Source organism: Myripristis murdjan, chromosome 23, assembly GCF_902150065.1.
Source record: "Myripristis murdjan chromosome 23, fMyrMur1.1, whole genome shotgun sequence".
Classification (NCBI taxonomy): Eukaryota; Metazoa; Chordata; class Actinopteri; order Holocentriformes; family Holocentridae; genus Myripristis; species Myripristis murdjan.
Genome location: NC_044002.1, coordinates 26,570,732 through 26,591,515, shown reverse-complemented (window position 1 = coordinate 26,591,515; position 20,784 = coordinate 26,570,732). Strand labels below are relative to the sequence as shown.

The 20,784-nt window shown below is 42.6% G+C and overlaps 1 protein-coding gene across 1 annotated transcript in view; it reads right to left on the bottom strand.

Annotated features, from left to right (window-relative positions):
- Window positions 1-530: 530 nt before the first annotated feature.
- The window catches only part of LOC115355190 (protein NLRC3-like), a 54,101-nt gene continuing 33,847 nt past the window's right edge, over window positions 531-20,784 (bottom strand). Inside the window, exons 5-8 of the mRNA XM_030045897.1 lie at window positions 18,517-18,690; window positions 18,299-18,345; window positions 17,563-17,878; window positions 531-1,299 (exon numbers count right to left, since the gene is read on the bottom strand). Of these exons, the coding sequence (XP_029901757.1) occupies window positions 1,074-1,299; window positions 17,563-17,878; window positions 18,299-18,345; window positions 18,517-18,690 (763 nt within the window). The 3' untranslated portion in view covers window positions 531-1,073. The remainder of the gene's footprint in view (window positions 1,300-17,562; window positions 17,879-18,298; window positions 18,346-18,516; window positions 18,691-20,784) is intronic.

Below are 20,784 nucleotides of genomic sequence, written 5' to 3'. Positions count from 1 at the left end.
GGAAGATACTGCCGCAGACAGGTCTTTGATATAAATAAGGAACAGGAGTGGTCCTAAAATTGATCCTTGCGGGACCCCACATGTTATAACAGCTCTATTAGATGTCCATCCATTGATTTTAACAAACTGTTGATAATTATAAATGTAATTACAAAACCATTTATAAGTAATCCCAGTACAACCATGAAATGTGAAACCAAGAAATATTCCAAGAGCAAATTCATTATTATTCAAAGCAGTATGAATTTTGTCTACCAACTGTAACACAGTCATTTCAGTAGAATAACTTTTCCTAAATCCATATTGGTGCTCATACAGGACATTCCACCCCTGGAGATGTTTCATCAACGTATTATAAACATGTTTTTTCCAAAATGAGTATAGAGTAATGATATATTGAAATGTAATGTCTTATTATATACTATATACACTGTATAATGTTATTTGTATGTTTGTATGTATGTATTGTTTTTTTTTTTTTTTTTTTTTTTTTTTTTTTTTTTTTTTTGTCTGGACCCCAAGAAGATTAGTTGCTGCAGTGGCAACAACTAACTAGACAGCATACATACCTTTCTTCATACACTACATTGGAGTGGGAGTGAGAACTGTGACTCTTACAAAGACATTTTACAATTCCCTGGGTCTTTATTTTATTTTATTTTTTTTACTGTGCACAAAGGGTTTATTGTTTTGGTTATTTTAGTGAATTGTCATTGCCACATTGTACCTTGAATTCATATGGTTTATGGTAAATATACATTCAAAATTCATTCAAAATCCACATCCATGTCCTCTGTCTCTATTTCATTATAGTAATCCAACTCAGGCTCCTGATGTTCCTAGGTTTTCTGAGACTGGTCCAAATTCTTACAGTTGCTTTTATTATTATTATTCCTTACATTTAGCTAATCAGTGGTGCATACTGGTTACACTGTCAAATCATCAAAGACAGAAAATCAGATGAATACACCTTAGCGACAGCAACAACAAAAAATTAAGAAACAAAAGAGAAAGAGGAAGAACGGAAGAAAAATGTCCATGTTCTTGTACTTGTGTGATGTTAGAGGTGACTCTCACTCCATCTGACACAGAGACACTGAGGAGTCATGTGAAAAAACCCCAAACCCAAACCCAAAGGCCGGGTACAGAGGCTCAGTGAATGTGGAGGTGAAGGTGTGGAGGTGGATCAGTGTGTCAGAGGAGACGCGGTAGAAGGACAGAGAGCCAGCAGGCCAGTCCAGATACACTGCCACTCTGTTAGAGGAGGGGGCAGGGATGGCTGTGCTGATGTTGTTGTGCCTGGCAGTGAAACGCTTAGCATTGCAGCAGAACAGACTCCAGGAGTTTTTGTCCCCTCCAAAACTGCTGTCAGCTCCGCTTCCTGTCCTGCTGATTCCTCTGTAAGTCACTGCGATATCAACCCCTCCTTTCCTCTCGACCTCCCAGTAACAGCAACCAGTCAGACCATCTCTACACAGGACCTGTTTCCAGAAGTCAAACCTCTCTGGGTGATCAGGATATAGCCGCTCCCTTCTCACTGCTGTCACCTTCCTGTTGTCCTCAGACAGGACGAGGTGTCTGTTTATTGTTTTTGTGTCCAGTTTGAGTTCACAGGAATCTGATGGAGAGAACAAGACACAAAACACCAGCAGATTTTTATCTAACACACCCGTTGTCTTTATCATGTTGGTTTATTAACAGTTTAAAAATTAAATTGTTAACAAGTTGATGATGCCAGAGATGTACATGAAAAAGAAAATATGATATAAACTGTGTACATTTTATTACAGAGGTGGAAGCAATTCTGTTTGATTATTATTTGTGTAATATTAATTCACAAAATGTTTCATGCAACTTAATTAACTTAGCGTGGACATAAAGTGTAACAGATAAACAACAAACTCATGTAGTCATGTAGCAACTAAATGATTTTTGGTTGAACATTAAAAGCAGCTGAGAACAAACAGCAGAAGCTGCAGCTGCACCATCTAAACAGCTGAATGTTTGCTGCTTTGTGTTCAGGAATCAAACTAAATCCACACTTACACTTCCTCAGGCCTGGTTTCAACCTCTGCTCTCCACCATGGTCCACCCTGGAGGAAGAAACAGAGTCAGAGCAGCAGATTCTCTTTGATGATGGAAATATGAGCAGTAAATAACCTTCCCTATGAAGGATTTAGCAGACCACGTCACTCATATCCACCATTCAACATGAAACAATATTCCTCAGGCCTCTAGAAGACAGTGTGTGTGTCTCTCCATACCTGAGAGCCTCCAGTCTCCAGGTTGGATCCTCCAGTCCAGCAGAGAGCAGCTTCACTCCTGAGTCTCCTGGATGATTGTAGCTCAGGTCCAGCTCTCTCAGATGGGAGGGGTTGGAGCTCAGAGCTGAGGCCAGAGAAGCACAGCCTTCCTGTGTGAGCAGACAGCCTGACAGCCTGCACATGGACACACCAACAACAACAACACAGTCTGATACAGATACATGTTGGATTTACACTGATCTGAAATTAGCTGGGTTCATTCAGACAAATATTCAAATGTGTGATCAGCTTTGTGTTTTCATTTAGTCCAGTTTGAAAGCTCTTGAGTTCTCTGATCCTGACCTGAGAGCCTCCAGTCTGCAGTGTGGACTCTCCAGTCCAGCAGAGAGACGCTTCACTCCTGAATCCCACAGCTGGTTGTTACTCAGGTCCAGCTCTCTCAGACTAGAGGACTGGGAGCTGAGAACTGAGGCCAGAGCTGCACAGCTTCTCTCTGACAGATTACAGCCACTCAGCCTGAGGAGGAATTAGTGAAAAAGATAAAAGCTAAGAGGTTTTTTTTTTTTTTTTTTTTTTTTTTTTTACAGCATAGATCACAAAATATATGAAAATATATCAACTTCTCTATGAACCTACACAGATTTCTTGGAGGCTTTGACCACTGGCAGAAGCCTCAGAAGAGCTTTCTCTGAAGCAGAGTATTTCTTCAGGTCAAACACGTCCAGATCTTCTTCTGATGACAGTAAGATGAAGACCAGAGCTGACCACTGAGCAGGAGACAGTTTGTCTGTGGAGAGACGTCCTGAACTCAGGTACTGTTGGATCTCCTCCACTAGAGAATGGTCCTTCAGCTCATTCAGACAGTGGAACAGGTTGATGCTTCTCTCTGGAGAGGGGCTCTTCCTGATCTTCTCCTTGATGTACTGGACTGTTTTCTGATTGGTCTGTGAGCTACTTCCTGTCTGTGTCAGTAGGCCTCGTAGGAGAGTCTGATTGGTCTGCAGTGAAAGACCCAGGAGGAAGCGCAGGAACAAGTCCAGGTGTCCATTTGGACTCTCTAAGGCCTTTTCCACAGCACTCTGGAGGAGGGGTTTTTGTTTTAGTTTGGATTTGTTGAACACTGTAAACCACCAGGAGGTTGATTGTTGTGTCAGCAGATTGACTCCAGAGTTGATGAAAGTCAGAAAGACATAAAGAGCAGCCAGAAACTCCTGAAGGCTCAGATGGACGAAGCAGAAAACCTTGTCCTGGTGCAGCCCACGCTCCTCTTTAAAGATCTGTGTGAACACTCCTGAGTACACTGAGGCTGCTCTGATATCAATGCCACACTCTGCCAGGTCTGCTTCATAGAAGATCAGGTTGCCTTTCTCCAGCTGCTCAAAAGCCAGTTTTCCCAGAGACAGGATCATCTTCCTGGTCTCTGGAGTCCACAGTGGATCTGTCCCAGCTCTCCCATGATACTTGACGTTCTGCACTTTGGACTGAACCAGCAGGAAGTGGATGTACATCTCAGTCAGGGTCTTGGGCAGGTCTCCTCCCTCACTGGTCTTCAACACGTCCTCCAGAACTGTAGCAGTGATCCAGCAGAAGACTGGGATGTGGCACATGATGTGGAGGCTTCGTGACGTCTTGATGTGGGAGATAATTCTGCTGGCCTTCTTCTTATCTCTGAACCTCTTCCTGAAGTATTCCTCCTTCTGTGGGTCAGTGAAGCCTCTCATCTCTGTCACCATGTCAACACACTCAGGAGGGATCTGATTGGTCGCTGCAGGTCGTGTGGTTATCCAGAGGTGAGCAGAGGGAAGCAGGTTCCCCTTGATGAGGTTTGTCAGCAGAACGTCCACTGAGGTGGACTCTGTAACATCAGTCAGGATCTGGTTGTTGTTGAAGTCCAGAGGAAGTCGACACTCATCCAGACCGTCAAAGATCAACACAACCTGGAACTGCTCAAACCTGCGGATTCCTGCTTCTTTGGTCTCAGTGAAGAAGTGATGAAGAAGTTCCAAGAAGCTGAACTTTTTCCCTCTCAGCAGATTCAGCTCTCTGAAAGTGAATGGAAATGTGAAGTGGACATGCTGGTTGACTTTGTGTTCAGCCCAGTCCAGAGTGAACTTCTGTGTTAAGACTGTTTTCCCAATGCCAGCCACTCCCTTTGTCATAACTGTCCTGATTGGTCCATCTCTTCCATGTAAAGCTTTAAAGATGTCCTCACATCTGATTGTTGTTTCTGGTGTGTCTGGTTTCCTGGATGCTGTTTCAATCCATCTGACCTCATGTTCCTCATTGAGCTCTCCACTCCCTCCCTCTGTGATGTACAGCTCTGTGTAGATCTGATTCAGACGTGTTGGGTTTCCTGCTTTAGCATTCCCCTCAAACACACACTCACACTTCTTCTTCAGCTTCGATTTGAGTTCACGTTGGCAAAGATCAGCAGGAGTTTCTGAATGAACCAACAAACAAAAACCAGGTAAATTCATTTCAGAAATGTCTGAATTTGCAGCCAAGATTAGAAATGAAAATATTTCCATTTTCCCATCATTCCTCCTCTCCATCCTGTTGAAGGTGTTAAAATTCTCTTACTGTTCCACAGACGCTCAGCCAGCTCCTCCTGCTTCATTCTCCTCAGGAAGTGAAGTGTGATCTGCAGAAAAGCCTCTCTGCTGCTCCTCCTCTGCTCTTCCTCCTCACCGTCCAACACCTCCTCATCCTCCCTCTGCCTCTCTAAGTATTCTGGGTAATCTGGACTCAGAGACCTCTGGATGTTTTTCAGCTCGTTCTTCACAAAGGTGATGATGTTCTCCTCCAGCAGCTGGAACAGAAAAACATACGACTAAAACTTCAGTTCCAAACTCTGGACACAAAATCAGACATGAAACAAAAAGCAAAAAAATCCAGCTTGCACAGATTGAAAGTCCTCACATTTTGGCTGCTATGAGCAGAACGGTTCTTCTAAAATTAGTGAGCAGCTGAAGTTAAAGGCTGGACATTTACACACCTTAAATATGGAGGCCAAGTCTGTTTGATGCTCCAGGGCAGACTGACCACTGGGAACCTCTGAGCTCTGCTGGTGGACTCTGTAGAGGACACACACACACACACACACTTTGGATGTGATGTTTTGAAAAAGGAAACTCAACAGAGGCTGAAGAGCGAAAGAGAGAAACTCATTTTTTATCTCATGACTGTGAAAATGATATCACCTTTGACAAGTGGAGTGCTGTCCATCTTTGAACAGTATAATTCGACCTATAGAGCAGTCACTCCTCATGGACACACGGCTGAGTTAAGGGGGTGTCTGGTCTCTCCTGCTTGCTAACTGGTGGCTGTTTGACCGGTTGTTGACTGTTTGAACTTTAACCGAATAATCTTGTTGGTTAAAAAGAAGTTGAGTCACCCTGGAATGTGACATGTTCACTTTGTTCACTTCAAACAGAATTATGATGCTTTAAGTGGGCCTGTATGGAGTACCGACACTTCTCAGTTTTAGCCTGTCCGGTACCGGGAGTTTTTACGGCGTACTGGGACTTCTCGTGAGCTCATAGTACCCTGTCTTGTTCTGTTTCTCTCCCTGCAATTTGCCTCTACTTCATTATACACTGTGTGCACTGGTACATGCCAAACACCTGCCCCTCGCAACCATATGCTTGCGAGACGTTCACTTGTAAGGAGGTCTCGCGAGTCGAGTGTGCCAGAAAGCATAGAAAGGACGTGAAGAAAGAGATCTCGCGGACGTTGAATGTAAACGTCAGAGTGAGTAAAGCAGTATGTTATTTAACACACACACACACACACACACACACACACACACACACACACATATATATATATATATATATAGTTATAGGACTAATTAAAGGGTTCAGTTTTAAAAAAATTGGAATTTTCTGCCAATTCTTTCATGCTTTATAGGGTTAACTTGTACAGCACTTTGGTTCAGCTTTGTTGTTTTTAAATGTGCTGTATAAATAAAGTTGTATGGTATGGTATGGTACTGTATGCGTCACCTAAAAAAAAAAAAAAAAACTTCAAACTAGAATAAATTCAAAAAATCTGAGTCACAAATAGTCATCAATTGAAAAAATAATCAACAAAAGATGTTTTTCTAAAAAAAAAAAAAAAAGAAAAAAAAAAAAAAGAAAAAGTACCTTCAACCTGACAAATATCTGAAAGCAGGTCAGTGAACTAAACAAGCATGTGTGTTATGAATTAAATAAATTCATTTCAAATAGCCTTAAACTGATCTTCTTTACTGATGCATGGATTGGTAGGCTATAAAACTTAAGCTAATATACGACCACCAGCTGGTCACTTTACCACTCCTTTTCCACAGAGGTGAATGCATATGCAGGCATTAACAAGACTTTCAAGAAATGGTTAAAGGGCTGCTGGAAGATGTCACCGCCAGGCCACATTTTAGACAGAGACTGGCAGTCGTCTCTCTTCTATCTCAATATGATTAGCAGCTGAGGTGTTTATGTGGCGCCACAAAGTTTTACATTTATTTAAACAACATACCCACTCTTCCTCTTGTTTTGATTTTTTCCCCTCTTAGTTGCTCCAGATTCAAAATTCCTCTCAGAAGCCATCTCTCTCCTCACCTGCAGCAGTGTCGGTGCATCTGACCACTGATTGGTCGGATGCAGATTGCTGTGACGCGTGCAGTGACGCGTGCAGTGGGGTGTCAGATTACAGGGCTCTTTTTTCTTTCCTCCTGGCTTGGGCTGACTTGGTGATCTAGCCTCACGGGCATCGCGCTTGTACCGTGGGCAAAATGAGGCCCCAAGGGATCGTGAGGCCCTACGCAGCTGCGTGTTCTGCGTGTAGGGAGGGGCGGCCCTGAGTGTCGAGACTTTAAACGGTTCAAAAGTGTCAGAGAGCAGCATGTAAGCGGAAGAATTCGATAAACGGCCCAAATCAAGTGAGAAGCCCAGAAGAGTGGGAGTGTGTTTGCTCGGCTGAAGCAAAGCACTAATGAGCAACGAGCAGATGAAGCGGCTCGTCAGTGAGCCTTCAGTCCACACACACACACACACACACACACACACACACACACACACACACACACACACACACACACACACACCTGTCACCGACACAAGAGACTCACAGCTTCTTTTTTTAGGCTACAGTCTAATAGTTTACAGCAAAATGGCGAATCTGAAGTCTTACCGGAGGCGCTGATGGCGGAGTCACAGAACAAATGTTTGCTTTCACGTTCAGTTCCTCAACGGGAGGCGCTGTCTGTCGGTGATGGAGCTTTACCGCCACCTGCTGCACAGAAATGGAACTTCTCTCAGTCTCTATGTATTTTTATTCCAGGTTTGATCTCGATGTTTAGGAAAGTGGGATCCTCTGGATCTTCGTCATCACCTTCTCAGCCCAGCAGAGGTCTTCTCTTGCAAAGTGCGTGAGCTCTTCTTCACTGGTTTCACACAGTTTTCATAGCCTTTTTCAAAACAGTGAACACAGATCTCTCAGAAAGAGTCGGAACTCTCCTGGATTAACTGCGTCACACAAAAGGAAATCCTTGATTGACAACTGACAGAAAATGACTGGCATGAGTGTGACTCTGCCATGTGAGACTGTGTCAAACAGCTGTGCACAATTCTTCAGTCAGCAAACACTTCTCATCCATCCTGCTGATTTTTTTTTCTAGGACATTTCCAACTAACAGTTTCATTTGATTGATTTTATTATTATTATTTTTTTTTCATTCTGAATTTCTAAATTTGAGAGATACGAAAAAAAGAACGACATGAAAAATCTGATGCCCGATAAAATAGAAATCAGTATTTCTGATTTTAGGTGATTTTTTTTTTTTTTTTAATGAAAGAAAGAAAGAAAGAAAGAAAGAGCATTTTATTTTGTGTGTGGATGCTGATATGACCCGTCCCTCATGGGATTATTCAGAAACATGAAATAATAAGAAAACATGACGTTCCGGTGTGTTCTAGCAGACATCCCATAATAGAACAACAACAAATGCACAAACATCAACATAAACACGCAGCCCCCCAAGCGCGTGAGCCACTACACAAATCCAGTCAGAGCAAAATGTGCAGCGGGTCCCATTCCCATATGGAGGAGCATTTTGGAGACGGGGGGAAGTGGCGGCGCAGACGCTGAGCTGCTGAGCTGAAGCCGCACTGTTGAAATAATAATGGAGCCCAAAATGTGTGTGAGGCAGCGTCAAATTATTATGTATATATTATTGTATGTATATATTATTTCACTATTATTTCACTTCACATTACACGTCACTTTCAGAGCCACTTCATCATCAACGATCAACACAGCAGAGTTTCTGTGCCGCTAAGCCAAAACTATTCCATCAGCACATTTCAGCTGAAACAGACAGAAGCCAAGTCCAAAGTCACATCAAAGTCCGCTCAGTGTCTCCGTCACATTCCCACCTCCGGAGCGCAGAGGAGAGGCTCGGACTGATGAGGTTATCATCACCAAGAATTCCCAGATTACAGCAGATAGCAGAAAAAACTGCACAACAGCGATTTATAAAATAATATTCTGCTAATACTGAACGCACACACACACACACACACACACACACACACTGTCTTGTTCAGTCATCTGCACATATTAGAAAAGTCTGAACAGCAGAGGCAGTGTTAGGGCTCCACCTACTGGTAACACAATTACTGTGGCATAAGACATGACAGTGACATTTTTTGATTTACCTGTGCTGTTTTTTTTTTTTTTTTTTTTTTTTTTTTTTTTTTTACCATATGCTTTTTTCATGCCCATGACCCAAACTCCCTAATCCAGTGATTGACTTCACACACACACACACACACACACACACACACACACCATTTCCTCTTATTCTAATTAACTTCCAAAACAAACAAAAATATTCATAACAATGAATTTGTACTTTTTTAAAAAACTTATTTATGCTGTGGCATCTGTTAATCTTAAGTGAAATTGCTTTTTAAACCATTTTAATGATTAATGTTTTAATCTTAACTAACTTTGTCTTGAACATTAATTTATTACAATTAATTATCTTTTTAAATTGATTACATGCAGAAACAAATGCCAAGTTTCGACAACATTTCAGAGGTTTTTAGCCGTCCGTGTACAACAGCACTGGATGGAGCAACATCTTCAGCGAGCTCATCAGGCAACGCTGACGCAACCGGAGGCTCACTAGAATCAGCACTGGACAGCGCCACGACCGAGAAGCCCTGATCGGTGGTTTCAGAACTGGACAGCGCCACGACCCAGCGGACCTGATCAGTGGTTTCAGAACTGGACAGCGCCACGACCCAGCGGACCTGATCAGTGGTTTCAGAACTGGACAGCGCCACGACCCAGCGGCCCTGATCAGTGGTTTCAGCACTGGACAGCGCCCCGGCAGCCTTGACCTCTGCTCTGACAGAAGAGGGAAAACAAGCGGCCCTCTCCAGGTACGACATAGGGACCACAAGCACTTTACCTCCAGCCAAATCGTTGCCAAGGATGAAAGATACACCTTCTATGGGGAACTGTGAACGAACTCCTACAACTACCCGCCCTTTAACCAAATCTGAGTCAAGGTGGATAGCATGCAAAGGTGCCCCCACAAACTGCATATCAAACCCTCGCACCAAAACATCAGAGTTGACAAAAGATGTCTCCGAAAGTGGCAATACACCCTCCAGGATGACTGACTGTGAAGCTGCAGTGTCCCTCAAGATGGTGACAGGAACTTTGGGACCCTCATCTGTTAGATAAACACAGCCTTTCATGATAAAAGAAAAGTACACATCATCAGGCTTTGATAAAATGGGCTGGCTGGACAAAGGTTCAGTTTTCACCAGGTTAACTGCCTTTGGAGGCTTGTGCTTTTTGTTCAGGGCAAAACAGTTATTTATAGTGTGACCATGCTTTGTACAGTAAAAGCAAACAGGTTTTTCTTTCGCCCCCACACCATCCTTACTACCAAGCTTCACCTCTCCATCCAAGCTCGGCTTAAACGACACCACAGGAGGTTTAGCAACAGGAACATTGCACTCTGGAAAAGAATGAGACATTTCAGATGTGTCTCTGTGAGTGAGGATGTACTCATCCGCAACACACACTGGAGAAGCAAAAGCCAAACACTTTTAGGCAATTTCAAAGTAGTTGTGACACGACAAACAAGACAAAATATTTATCAACATCTTTGTCACTAAATGGAGGAGTAATTCGAATACATTTATTCACGTCAAATACGAAAGACTGAGGTCCAGACTCAGCGGGTGAGGAAGGCGGTCTCAGTTCAATCCCCATTACCCAAAGCTGCCTTTTTGTTTCCTCCTCTATTTTACACAACTCCAACTCGTTACTGAGTTCTTTCTCTTTATGTCTAGACGACGCATTTAAATTCCCAATTCTTTAAGTCTAAGCATTTCATCCAGACTTTGCACCCCAGTGGTTACAACAGGTGACTTTGATTCTGTCGCACTGGGACCACACGGCAAAACCCCTTTATCAAACAACATGGAGCATAACTCAGATTTTATCGCGTGCTTCCTCGAACCTTTAGACACAGCGACACCATCATGATCAGCTATAGCCAGCAGGTTCTCCTTTTTGCAACGATGGAGTTTATTAAGGCAGGGTTGCCCCACAAAATCCTCAAGATCGAACTCCATTTTCAAGGCTACCAAACAAATGTCACTCGCACTGCCACGACACCAAACAGTCTGACACAAGCCGAACAAGACACGTCCTCAAAATAACCCAGCACAAAACACATGCGTAAAACTATTCAAAAACTCACAACACAGTATAGGCACTATATATGACAAGAGCGAACGACACAAAGTGCCAAAGTAACAAACCAGTGTTAAACTACGCGGCAATTAACACATGGAAAGTTACTATGGCACAGTTCGCAAAAACAAGTAACGCACGTTACAAACTGAGGCAAAATCAAAACCATCAGCAACCGCACTCTGCATTCAAAAGCCTACACAGCAACGTCAATTTGGAAAATACATTTATTAACCTTTGTGTTTGTGTAGTAACAGTAGTAGCAGTAGTAGTAGAGCTAGTAGTACCATTGTATGTGCGCACTAGTAGTAGCAGTAGCAGAAGTAATAGTACCTGTGTGTTTGTGTAGTAAAAAAAAGTAATAGTACTAGTGGTAGTAGTAGTAGTACTTGTGTGTTTATGTAGTAGCAGTAGTAGTAATTGTACCTGTCAATTTATGTAGTAACAGTAGTAGCAGTAGTAGTAGTGGTTGTAGTACCTGTGTATTTGTGCAGTAGCCTCTTTTCCTCAGTTGAGCCGTTGATTTTTGAGTTGTCCACAAGAGGGCGGCAGGTACAACTTTATACATACTGCACATACTTTTTAAATTGGTAAGGCATTTTGTTTTATTTATTAATTTATTTTACTAGAGGTAGTACCAGCTGTTTGGTTGTGTAGTAGAAGTATCAGCAATAGTAGTAGTAGTACCGGTGTTTTTGAGTAGTTGCTGCATCAGCAGTAGTAGATGTGCTAGCAGTAGTAGTACCTGTGTGGTTGTGTAGTAGCAGGAGTAGTTGTAGTACTTGTGTGTTTGTGTAGTAAAAGTAGTAGTAGTAGTAGTAATAGTACCTGTGTATTTGTGTAGTAACAGTAGTAGCAGTAGTAGTAGTGGTTGTAGTACCTGTGTATGTGTGTACTTTCCTCTTTTCTTCAGTCGAGCCTTTGTTTTTACTCAATTTGTCCACAAGAGGGCGGCAGGTACAACTTTACACATAATTCACTTTTTTTTTTTTTTTTTAATTTGTAAGACACGTTTTTTATTTATTTCTTTATATTAGTAGTGGCAGTAGGACCTTTATGTTTGTGTAGTAGTACTGGTCGTAGTAGTCGTACCTTTGTGTTTGTGTAGTAGTAGTAGTAGTAGTAGCAGTAGTGATAGCAGTGGTAGTGGTACCAGTGTATTTGTTTAATACTAGCAGTCGTAGTCGTACCATTTTGTTTCTGCAGTAGTAGTAATGGAAATAGCAGTAGTAGTAGTAGTGGCAGTAGTACCAGTGTGTTTTTATAGTAGCAGTAGTAGTAGTAGTAATAGTCGTAGTAGTAGTAGTAACTGTGTTTGTGTAGTAGCAGCAGCAGTAGTAGTAGTAGTAGTAGTAGTAGTAGCAGTAATAGTAGTAGTAGTAGTAGTACCGGTATGTTTGTGTAGTAGAAATGGTAGTAGTATCTGTGTATGTGTGTAGTAGTAGTAGCAGTGGTATCAGTACCAGTGTATTTGTTTAGTAGCAGTAGTAGCTGCAGTTGTAGTAGTACCTATGTGTTTGTTTAGTAGGAATATTATTAGTCGGAGTAGTACTGGTAGTAATGCCCATGTGTTTGTGTAGTAGTAGTAGTAGTAGTAGTGGTAGTAGTACATGATTTTTGTAGTCATAGTAGTAGTAGTACCTATGCGTTTGTGTAGTAGCAGTAGTAGTAGTGGTATTAGCGGTAGAAGTACCTGTGTGTTTCTGTTGTAGTAGCAGTAGTAGTAGTAGTAGTGGTAGCGGTTGTAGTACCTGTGTGTTTGTGTAGTAGTATTAGTATTATTACCTTTAAATAAATTTATGAGGAAAAAAAACTCAAAAATCTGCAGATTAAGTCACAAATTTATGAAAAAAAAAACACTTCTATATTCTCTGAGATTAAATTTGTAAATTTAAGAAAAAAAAAAAAAAAAAAACCCTGTTATTGACAGCGTTGTTTAAATGGGGGTGCATTTCCCCCTAGTGGCATGTTGGAGCACTGCAGGGGTCACATGAGATTTTTAAAATCTCTTTAAAATCTTTAAAAATATTATTTTAAAAAATTGCAGTCATGCATAATTCATAAAATAACGAGCCTTTGCTATAATAAGTTCAGTACAAAAATGTACATTTAAGTTTGATCAGCACATTTTATATTCAACAAAATATCCAGTCACACCTTTTTTTTAAGGTGGTATAAAAAAGATTACTTTTTTATACCAACCTTTTTTTTCTGTCAGGTTGGAACTTGGCTGAAAAATTATCAAAGTGGGAATATTATTGAAAAAGGTTAGAGAGCCACTGATGCAGAAAACACAATAATTAATAATAATCCACTGATCTGTGGGGAATGAAGAAATGTGAGCAAAGATCACATGACACTGCAGATTGCTGTGGGAAACAAAGAAGCAGCAGCTGGATTTTATTGTGCCAGTGACATTAAAGGGTTAATCTCAAACTGTCATCAGATTATGAATGTCTCGACATCTACAAGCCTGTTTTTTTTTTCTTTTGACTCTTCATTCATTTGTTTTGTATCATTTCAACATCCTCTCTCTCTTCCTCTCTTTCTTCCCGTGCACATTTTGAAACTTCATCTTCTCTCCCATTGGCCCGTGCCGTCCGTCCCCTCCTCCGATTGGTCGCTTCAGCTGCCGATCATAGGCATCCTCCAACAGCGCGTTATTTCCGGCGGAATAGCTGATCTGGGACCAGGTAATGACGTTGCCACGGTAAGGGCTGGAGACACACACACACACACACACACACACACACACACACACACACACACACCAGTAAACATACATTAACAGACACACACACATTTGTTTGTAATGTCAACTAAAAAAACTTAAAGTCTCCCTCCAGTCATTTATTAAGACCCTAAAATAATCTGAAATAATATGACATCTTCAGTATCACACATTTACAAGTTAACCCTGAATTTAGCCTAATCCTAACTTTAACCTGATCCTAATCCTAACCTTAAAGTCATCCTAATCCTAATTTTAATATAATCCTAATCCTAAATTTAACTTTATCCTAATACTAACCTTAACCTAATCCTAATACTGACTTTACCCTAATCCTAACCCTTACTTTAACCTAATCCTAATCTTAATCCTAATCCTAACCTAATCCTGATAATAACTTTAAACTGATTCCAATCCTAACCATGATCTAATCCTAATCTTAACCTAATCCCCATCCTAACTTTAACCTGATCCTAATGTGAATTTTAACCTAATCCTAATCCTGATTTTAACCTAATTCTAATCCTAATCCTAAAAATAATCTGATCCTAACCGTAACCTTAACCACTAACTCAATGGTTAGGACACATACACATACACACACACACACACACACACACACACAGGGTCGTACCTGAAGTCACCGTTGTTCATGTAGCTGAAGATCTCTGTGTAGGGGAGCGGGAAGTCCCAAACCTGGACGTCAGTCACCTGACCATCGAAACCTGAGATGTCAATCACAGGAGCACCTGTCCACACATACTGAACACACACACACACACACACACACACACACATGCATCCAGACACACACAAACACACAGCTTCAGAGTTGCTGTAAGGTTTATTTTTTTACTTTGACAGAGCCAGGCTAACGACTCCCATAGACTTCAAGTCGTTGTGCTAAGCTAACAGGAACTGAACCAGTGGACGTCCAGAAGTGGAAATGGTGTCCAACATCTGGTCTCGGTCTGGGGACGTCAGGGAAAGGAAAAGGGGGATATTTTTGCCTTTAATGTTTGCTTTGAAACGCTTTCAGTCCTCTGTCCTCACCTCCCATGGCAGCCTCTTCCTGATGCTGATGAACCCGTTTTTGAATACCTGGGCCACGCCCCTCCTCGTATCCACGGTAACGCAGACTCTGGTCCAGAAGTCCGGTGTGATATGTGACCAAAGAGGCCTGAAGGAGGAGAAGGAAAGTCTGTTCCTTTGGCTTTGAAGCCAGCTTTGGGGGCTGTAGCTGCCGCCAAACGCCAAGACGTAGCTCCGCCCACCGCTCAGCTCCAGGTGAGAACGGCTGGACGGACTGAGGGCGAAGACACGCTGGTAGTCGCTCAACTCGGCGAAGACATGCAGACACACGGACACACCTGCAGGGGTCAGTGTTAACACGGGGAGGGAAGGGTTCATGATCACACAGCAAAATGAAACCTCCAGGCACATTCACCTACTGCAGGGGTGTCAAACTCGTGCCATGGAGGGCCAAGAGGCTGCAGGTTTTCATTCCAACCAACAACTCCACCAGGTGATTTCACTGATCACCCTACCTCGAAACAGAGAGGCGGGACTAATCAGTGAAATCACCTGGTGGAGTTGTTGGTTGGAATGAAAACCTGCAGCCTCTTGGCCCTCCATGGCACGAGTTTGACACCCCTGACCTACTGGAAAGTTCTTGGAGCCAGCAGAGTTTGTTTCCTATGAACCTTTAGGATCAAAATGTCATCTACAGGCTCAGTGGATGAGATTCAACTTGGCTGGTAAAAGTTGCATGTTGGGTAATTTGACTTTTTTTTTTATTTTTTTTTTTTATATAGTGTATGTATTGTTTGTCCTTTATCCATGGTATATGTATGGTATATGTATTGTGTGTACTATGAGCTAGGTGACACAGAGAATTTCCCTGAGGGGATCAATAAAGTACCTATCTTATCTTATCTTATCTTATCTTATCTTATCTAAATATTATAATGAGATATTTAACCACAAAAAAATTGAAATGACTATAATTTAAACATAAGAATTTCCCAGTTTGGGATCAATAAAGTAAATCTATCTATCTATCTATCTATCTATCTATCTATCTATCTATCTATCTATCTATCTATCTATCTAATTTATCTTCTAGTTGACTTGGAAAGGTGATCTAAGAGTCTAAATCCATGTTGGTGACGTCCAGAAATAAAAAAATAAAATAAAATAAAAATGCAGTAATCTGAAGCCTCCAGACTGACCGCGGGAGGGAGACGCTGTCGTCCAGGCGGGTGTGGAGGAGGAGGAGCTGGGAGTGGTGGTGGGAGCGGTGGTGGGGGTCGTGGCGTCCACGGGGGAAGAGGGGGGGCGGGGAGAAGGAGGGAGGGTAGAGAGTGACTCCCCCGCCGTCCCTTGACAGGGTGAACATCTTCCCCTTTAAATTGCACCCTGCAGAGCCTGAAGACGGGGAAGTGAAACAGAGAAGAAGAGAAACAGACACAAACAAAGAAAAGCCGCTTGCATTTCATGTTGCTTCATTTTAAAAGGAGATCCTGCTGATTCCTGCTGATTCTGACTGAATCCCACAGATGCAGAAAAAAACTACTTTCACTGTAAATATGTGATTTCATAAGTTGTTTTTTTTTTTTTTTTTCGAACTTACACTTCGATCTATAAAACACATTTTGTAGCCTTAACTTTTGGTGCTGAATTGTGTGTGTGTGTGTGTGTGTGTGTGTGTGTGTGCGTGCGTGCGTGCGTGCGTGCGTGTGTGTGTGGCCTACCTGTTGTCCTCGGCCATTCGGTAGTAGTTGTCCTCGGCCATTTGGTAGTAGTTGTCTTCAGCCATTCGGTAGTAGTTGTCCTCGGCCGTACAGGTGTAGTAAGAGCTGCATCAGCGGCGCTCGTTACCATGCCAACCGCTACCATCAGCGCCACGGCAACGTGAAGCTGCTGTGCCTTCATCTTCATCCTCATCCTCAGCTGGTGGAGCTGAAAGTCCGTCCGCCTGCCGCTCCGCTCTGCACGCTGTCTTTCATCTGCTGTCATTGGTTCAGATGCCAGCAGCGGCTTCAGTTTCGTTTCTGTTCCCAACAAGAGGCCACGCCCCTTCTGCTCCCCCCGCCCCTCTATGAGAGGGTGTGAAGGCTGATTAGGAGACGTTAGATGAGAGATGAGACTGCACTCCTCCCAAAACTAGCACTTTTTTTTTTTTTTTTTTAATATTCATATAAATAAGGAGCCACAAGCTGATGGTCACAATTCTTTGATTCATTTTATTGTGAAAAACACAACATGTTTCTGCATGTCAGTTCTATGTCAGGTCAATCAAACTCCTCTGCCAGTGTCTGCTGAATGTTTATAGCTGTTGCCATGGTGACGGGAACCACAGGCTCTACACACAATATGATATATCACAATATAAATCCACTGAAAGTTAAAAAATGTAGAGTTACTGCCTAGACTAGCATTAACTGACATGGAACAGATCATATCCCAGCAATTAAAATACTAACCCTATTATTATTATTATTATTATTACTATCATCATCATTATTACAAAAATGTCCATATTCTTGTGCTTGTGTGATGTTAGAAATGTTTCTCCACAAAGGAGGCGACTCTCACTCCGTCTGACACAGAGACACTGAGGAGTCATGTGACCAAACCCCAAAGCCCGGGTACAGAGGCTGAGTGAATGTGGAGGTGAAGGTGTGGAGGTGGATCAGTGTGTCAGAGGAGACGCTGTAGAAGGACAGAGAGCCAGAAGGCCAGTCCAGATACACTGCCACTCTGTGAGAGGAGGAGGGGGCAGGCAGGGCTATCTTGATGTTGCTGTGCCAGACAGAGAAACTTCCATCAGAACAGATCAGACACCAGGAGTTTTTGTTCCCTCCAAACCAGCTGTGATCACCGCCTCCTCTCCTGCTGATTCCTCTGTAAGTCACTGTGATATGAACCCGTCCTTTCCACTTGACCTCCCAGTAACAGCGACCAGTCAGACCATCTTTACACAGGATCTGCCACCAGTAGTCAAACCTCTCTGGGTGATCAGGATATGGCTGCTCCTCTCTCACTGCTGTCACCTTCCTGTTGTCCTCAGACAGGACGAGGTTTCTGTTTGCTGTGTTTGTGTCCAGTTTGACTTCACAGGAATCTGATGGAGAGAACAAGACACAAAACACCAGCAGATTTTTATCTAACACACCTGTTGTCTTCATTATCTGTTGGATTATTAAAAGTTTAAAAATGAATTTGTTAAAACTTTGATGATGCCAGAGATTTACATGAAAAAAAGATTTATGATGTATACATTTTATTACAGAGGTAGAAGGAATTCTGTTTTATTATTATTTGTGTAATCTTAATTCACAAAATGGTTCATGCATCTTAACTTTGCTTGGACATAATGTGAAACAAATCAACTACAAACTCATGTTCTCATGCAGCAACTAAATGATTTTTGGATCAACATTAAAAGCAGCTGAGAACAAACAGCAGAAGCTGCAGCTGCACCATCTAAACAGCTGAATGTTTGCTGCTTTGTGTTCAGGAATTAAACTAAATCCACACTTACACTTCCTCAGGCCTGGTTTCAACCTCTGCTCTCCACCATGGTCCACCCTGGAGGAAGAAACAGAGTGAGAGCAGCAGATTCTCTTTGAGGATGGAAACATGGGCAGTAAATAACCTTCCCTATGAAGGATTTAGCAGAGCACGTCACTCATATCCACCATTCAACATGAAACAATATTCCTCAGGCCTCTAGAAGACATTGTGTGTGTCTCTCCATACCTGAGAGCCTCCAGTCTCCAGGTTGGATCCTCCAGTCCAGCAGAGAGCAGCTTCACTCCTGAGTCTCCTGGATGATTGTAGCTCAGGTCCAGCTCTCTCAGATGGGAGGGGTTGGAGCTCAGAGCTGAGGCCAGAGAAGCACAGCCTTCCTGTGTGACCAGACAGCCTGACAGCCTGCTCATGGACACACAGTTTCTCATTAGCAATTAAATCTGAAATTCATTGGGGTAATTTGTTTGAATATGAACAAAAACTGTAACCTTCACAAATACAAACATCTGACCACATGATGTGGTTTGTGTTTTCATTTGGTTCACTTTGAGACTTCCCAGCTGGTTTTGACAGAATCTTCAACAACAGAGGCAACAAGCAGAAGAAAACATTTAATACTAGAAAGCTCTCAGTTGGGGTCAAATCTCCACCAGCACTATCAGCACTGTGTCAAGATCTGCTGGTTCCATATGTTGGATATTTGTCAAAAGTTAATCACACCCTGTTGTGAATTCTCTCATGCTGTATAAATGGTGGCCAAAGGTGGACAGAATACTCACTACAGTTCTACCCAATCATTCACCTACTTGATGCCCAACTGCAGACAGGTGAGCTAAGCTGCGAGCCACTATCTAAGGCCCAAACTCTGCGCTGCAGATGTCTCTGCTCTCCTTCCAACCACCCTGCCATGTTAGTTATTAACTGCAGTTCAGTTCAGCTGGTAATTGTTTGATTAGGTGACTAGTATTACGATGAATTATTAATTTTGGATTATGACTTGTTTGCACTACAGAAACCATGGCTGTGGTTGGACAATAAAACTTCAAAATCTGCAATTTTTGTCAGTGTCTCTTTAATGTGAGAGTCTTTGGTAGTCCAGTGAAGCCTCCACAATCTAAGAAAAGTTGAATACACCCACTGCCACCCCACCACCCTGGTGAATGTTAGTGTGACAGCTGGTTTGAGAATCACATGAGCAGAAGAATTACAAAGGTCAGGATTCTGTTCAGTGGCATGAAGCTGCATGTAAAGCAGGATTTAACTGGTCATGTGTTGAGTGGGTTGAGGAATCCTGACCTTAGAGCCTCCAGTCTACAGTGTGGACTCTCCAGTCCAGCAGAGAGACGCTTCACTCCTGAATCCTGCAGCTGGTTGTTACTCAGGTCCAGCTCTCTCAGACTAGAGGACTGGGAGCTGAGAACTGAGGCCAGAACTGTACAGCTTCTCTCTGACAGATCACACACATTCAGCCTGGATGAACATTAAAACAGAAGAAAATGTCATAGTTGTCTGTTTCTTGGACACTGGTGTTCTGCTACTAATACTTGTAATAATCTTTCTTCATGACAGCCTTATCTAAAAGCAAGCTGACAGTGAGCTCTGCATGCTGCTGTAGCTCACTGAGCTCAATGCAGCACTAACAATACCAGGGACACTGGTTTGATTCTCACTGCGTCCCTCATGCTGAAAATATAGGCACACATTGTACTGAGAGGTGGCTTGGATACATAATCCAATGAAAAGCATTTGAATTTGAGTTGTAAATATATAAAATGGGTAGAGCCACTTTCAAAATAAGCGGGATTGAGCAATAATTTCATCTTCTCAAAACAAGAAGGGTAATGACACAATTGTAGTTTTGAAGATTACAATGGGTCATAACATAAATGGGTCTGACCTGAGAGCCTCCAGTCTACAATGTGGACTCTCCAGTACAGCAGAGAGACGCTTCACTCCTGAATCCTGCAGCTGGTTGTTACTCAGGTCCAGCTCTCTCAGACTAGAGGACTGGGAGCTGAAAACTGAGGCCATAGCTGCACAGCTTCTCTCTGACAGATTACAGCCACTCAGCCTGGATGGACATCAAAAGAGAAGAAAACGTCATAGTTGTCAGGGTTTCTTGGGCGCTGCCAAGGCCAGTTGTGTTTCCATTGTCACTTCAAGTCATTGATGGCGCCTCAGTGGGGCCTGTTGGGGGAAGATTCCTGGTGCTGATGGCCCATCAAGTGCCCATAGGCCAGACACAGCTAACCATGGCCTGAGGTGAAGCTATGGGTCATGGGACTTACCTGGCTTTGGGCAGGGAGACGGGTGCAGCTGATGAGTGCAGATGTCAGCACAGCAGCTCATTTCAGTCGGTGAGTTCATTAATTTATTTTTCAAGCTAAACAGCCAAAGTGATTCAACTGAACATATCTCAGCCTACTTCTGTTATGGACTTCTCGATGGCGCTAAACTGTAATTCAAGTGTGGCTGTTTTGTTTGATTGATTGATGT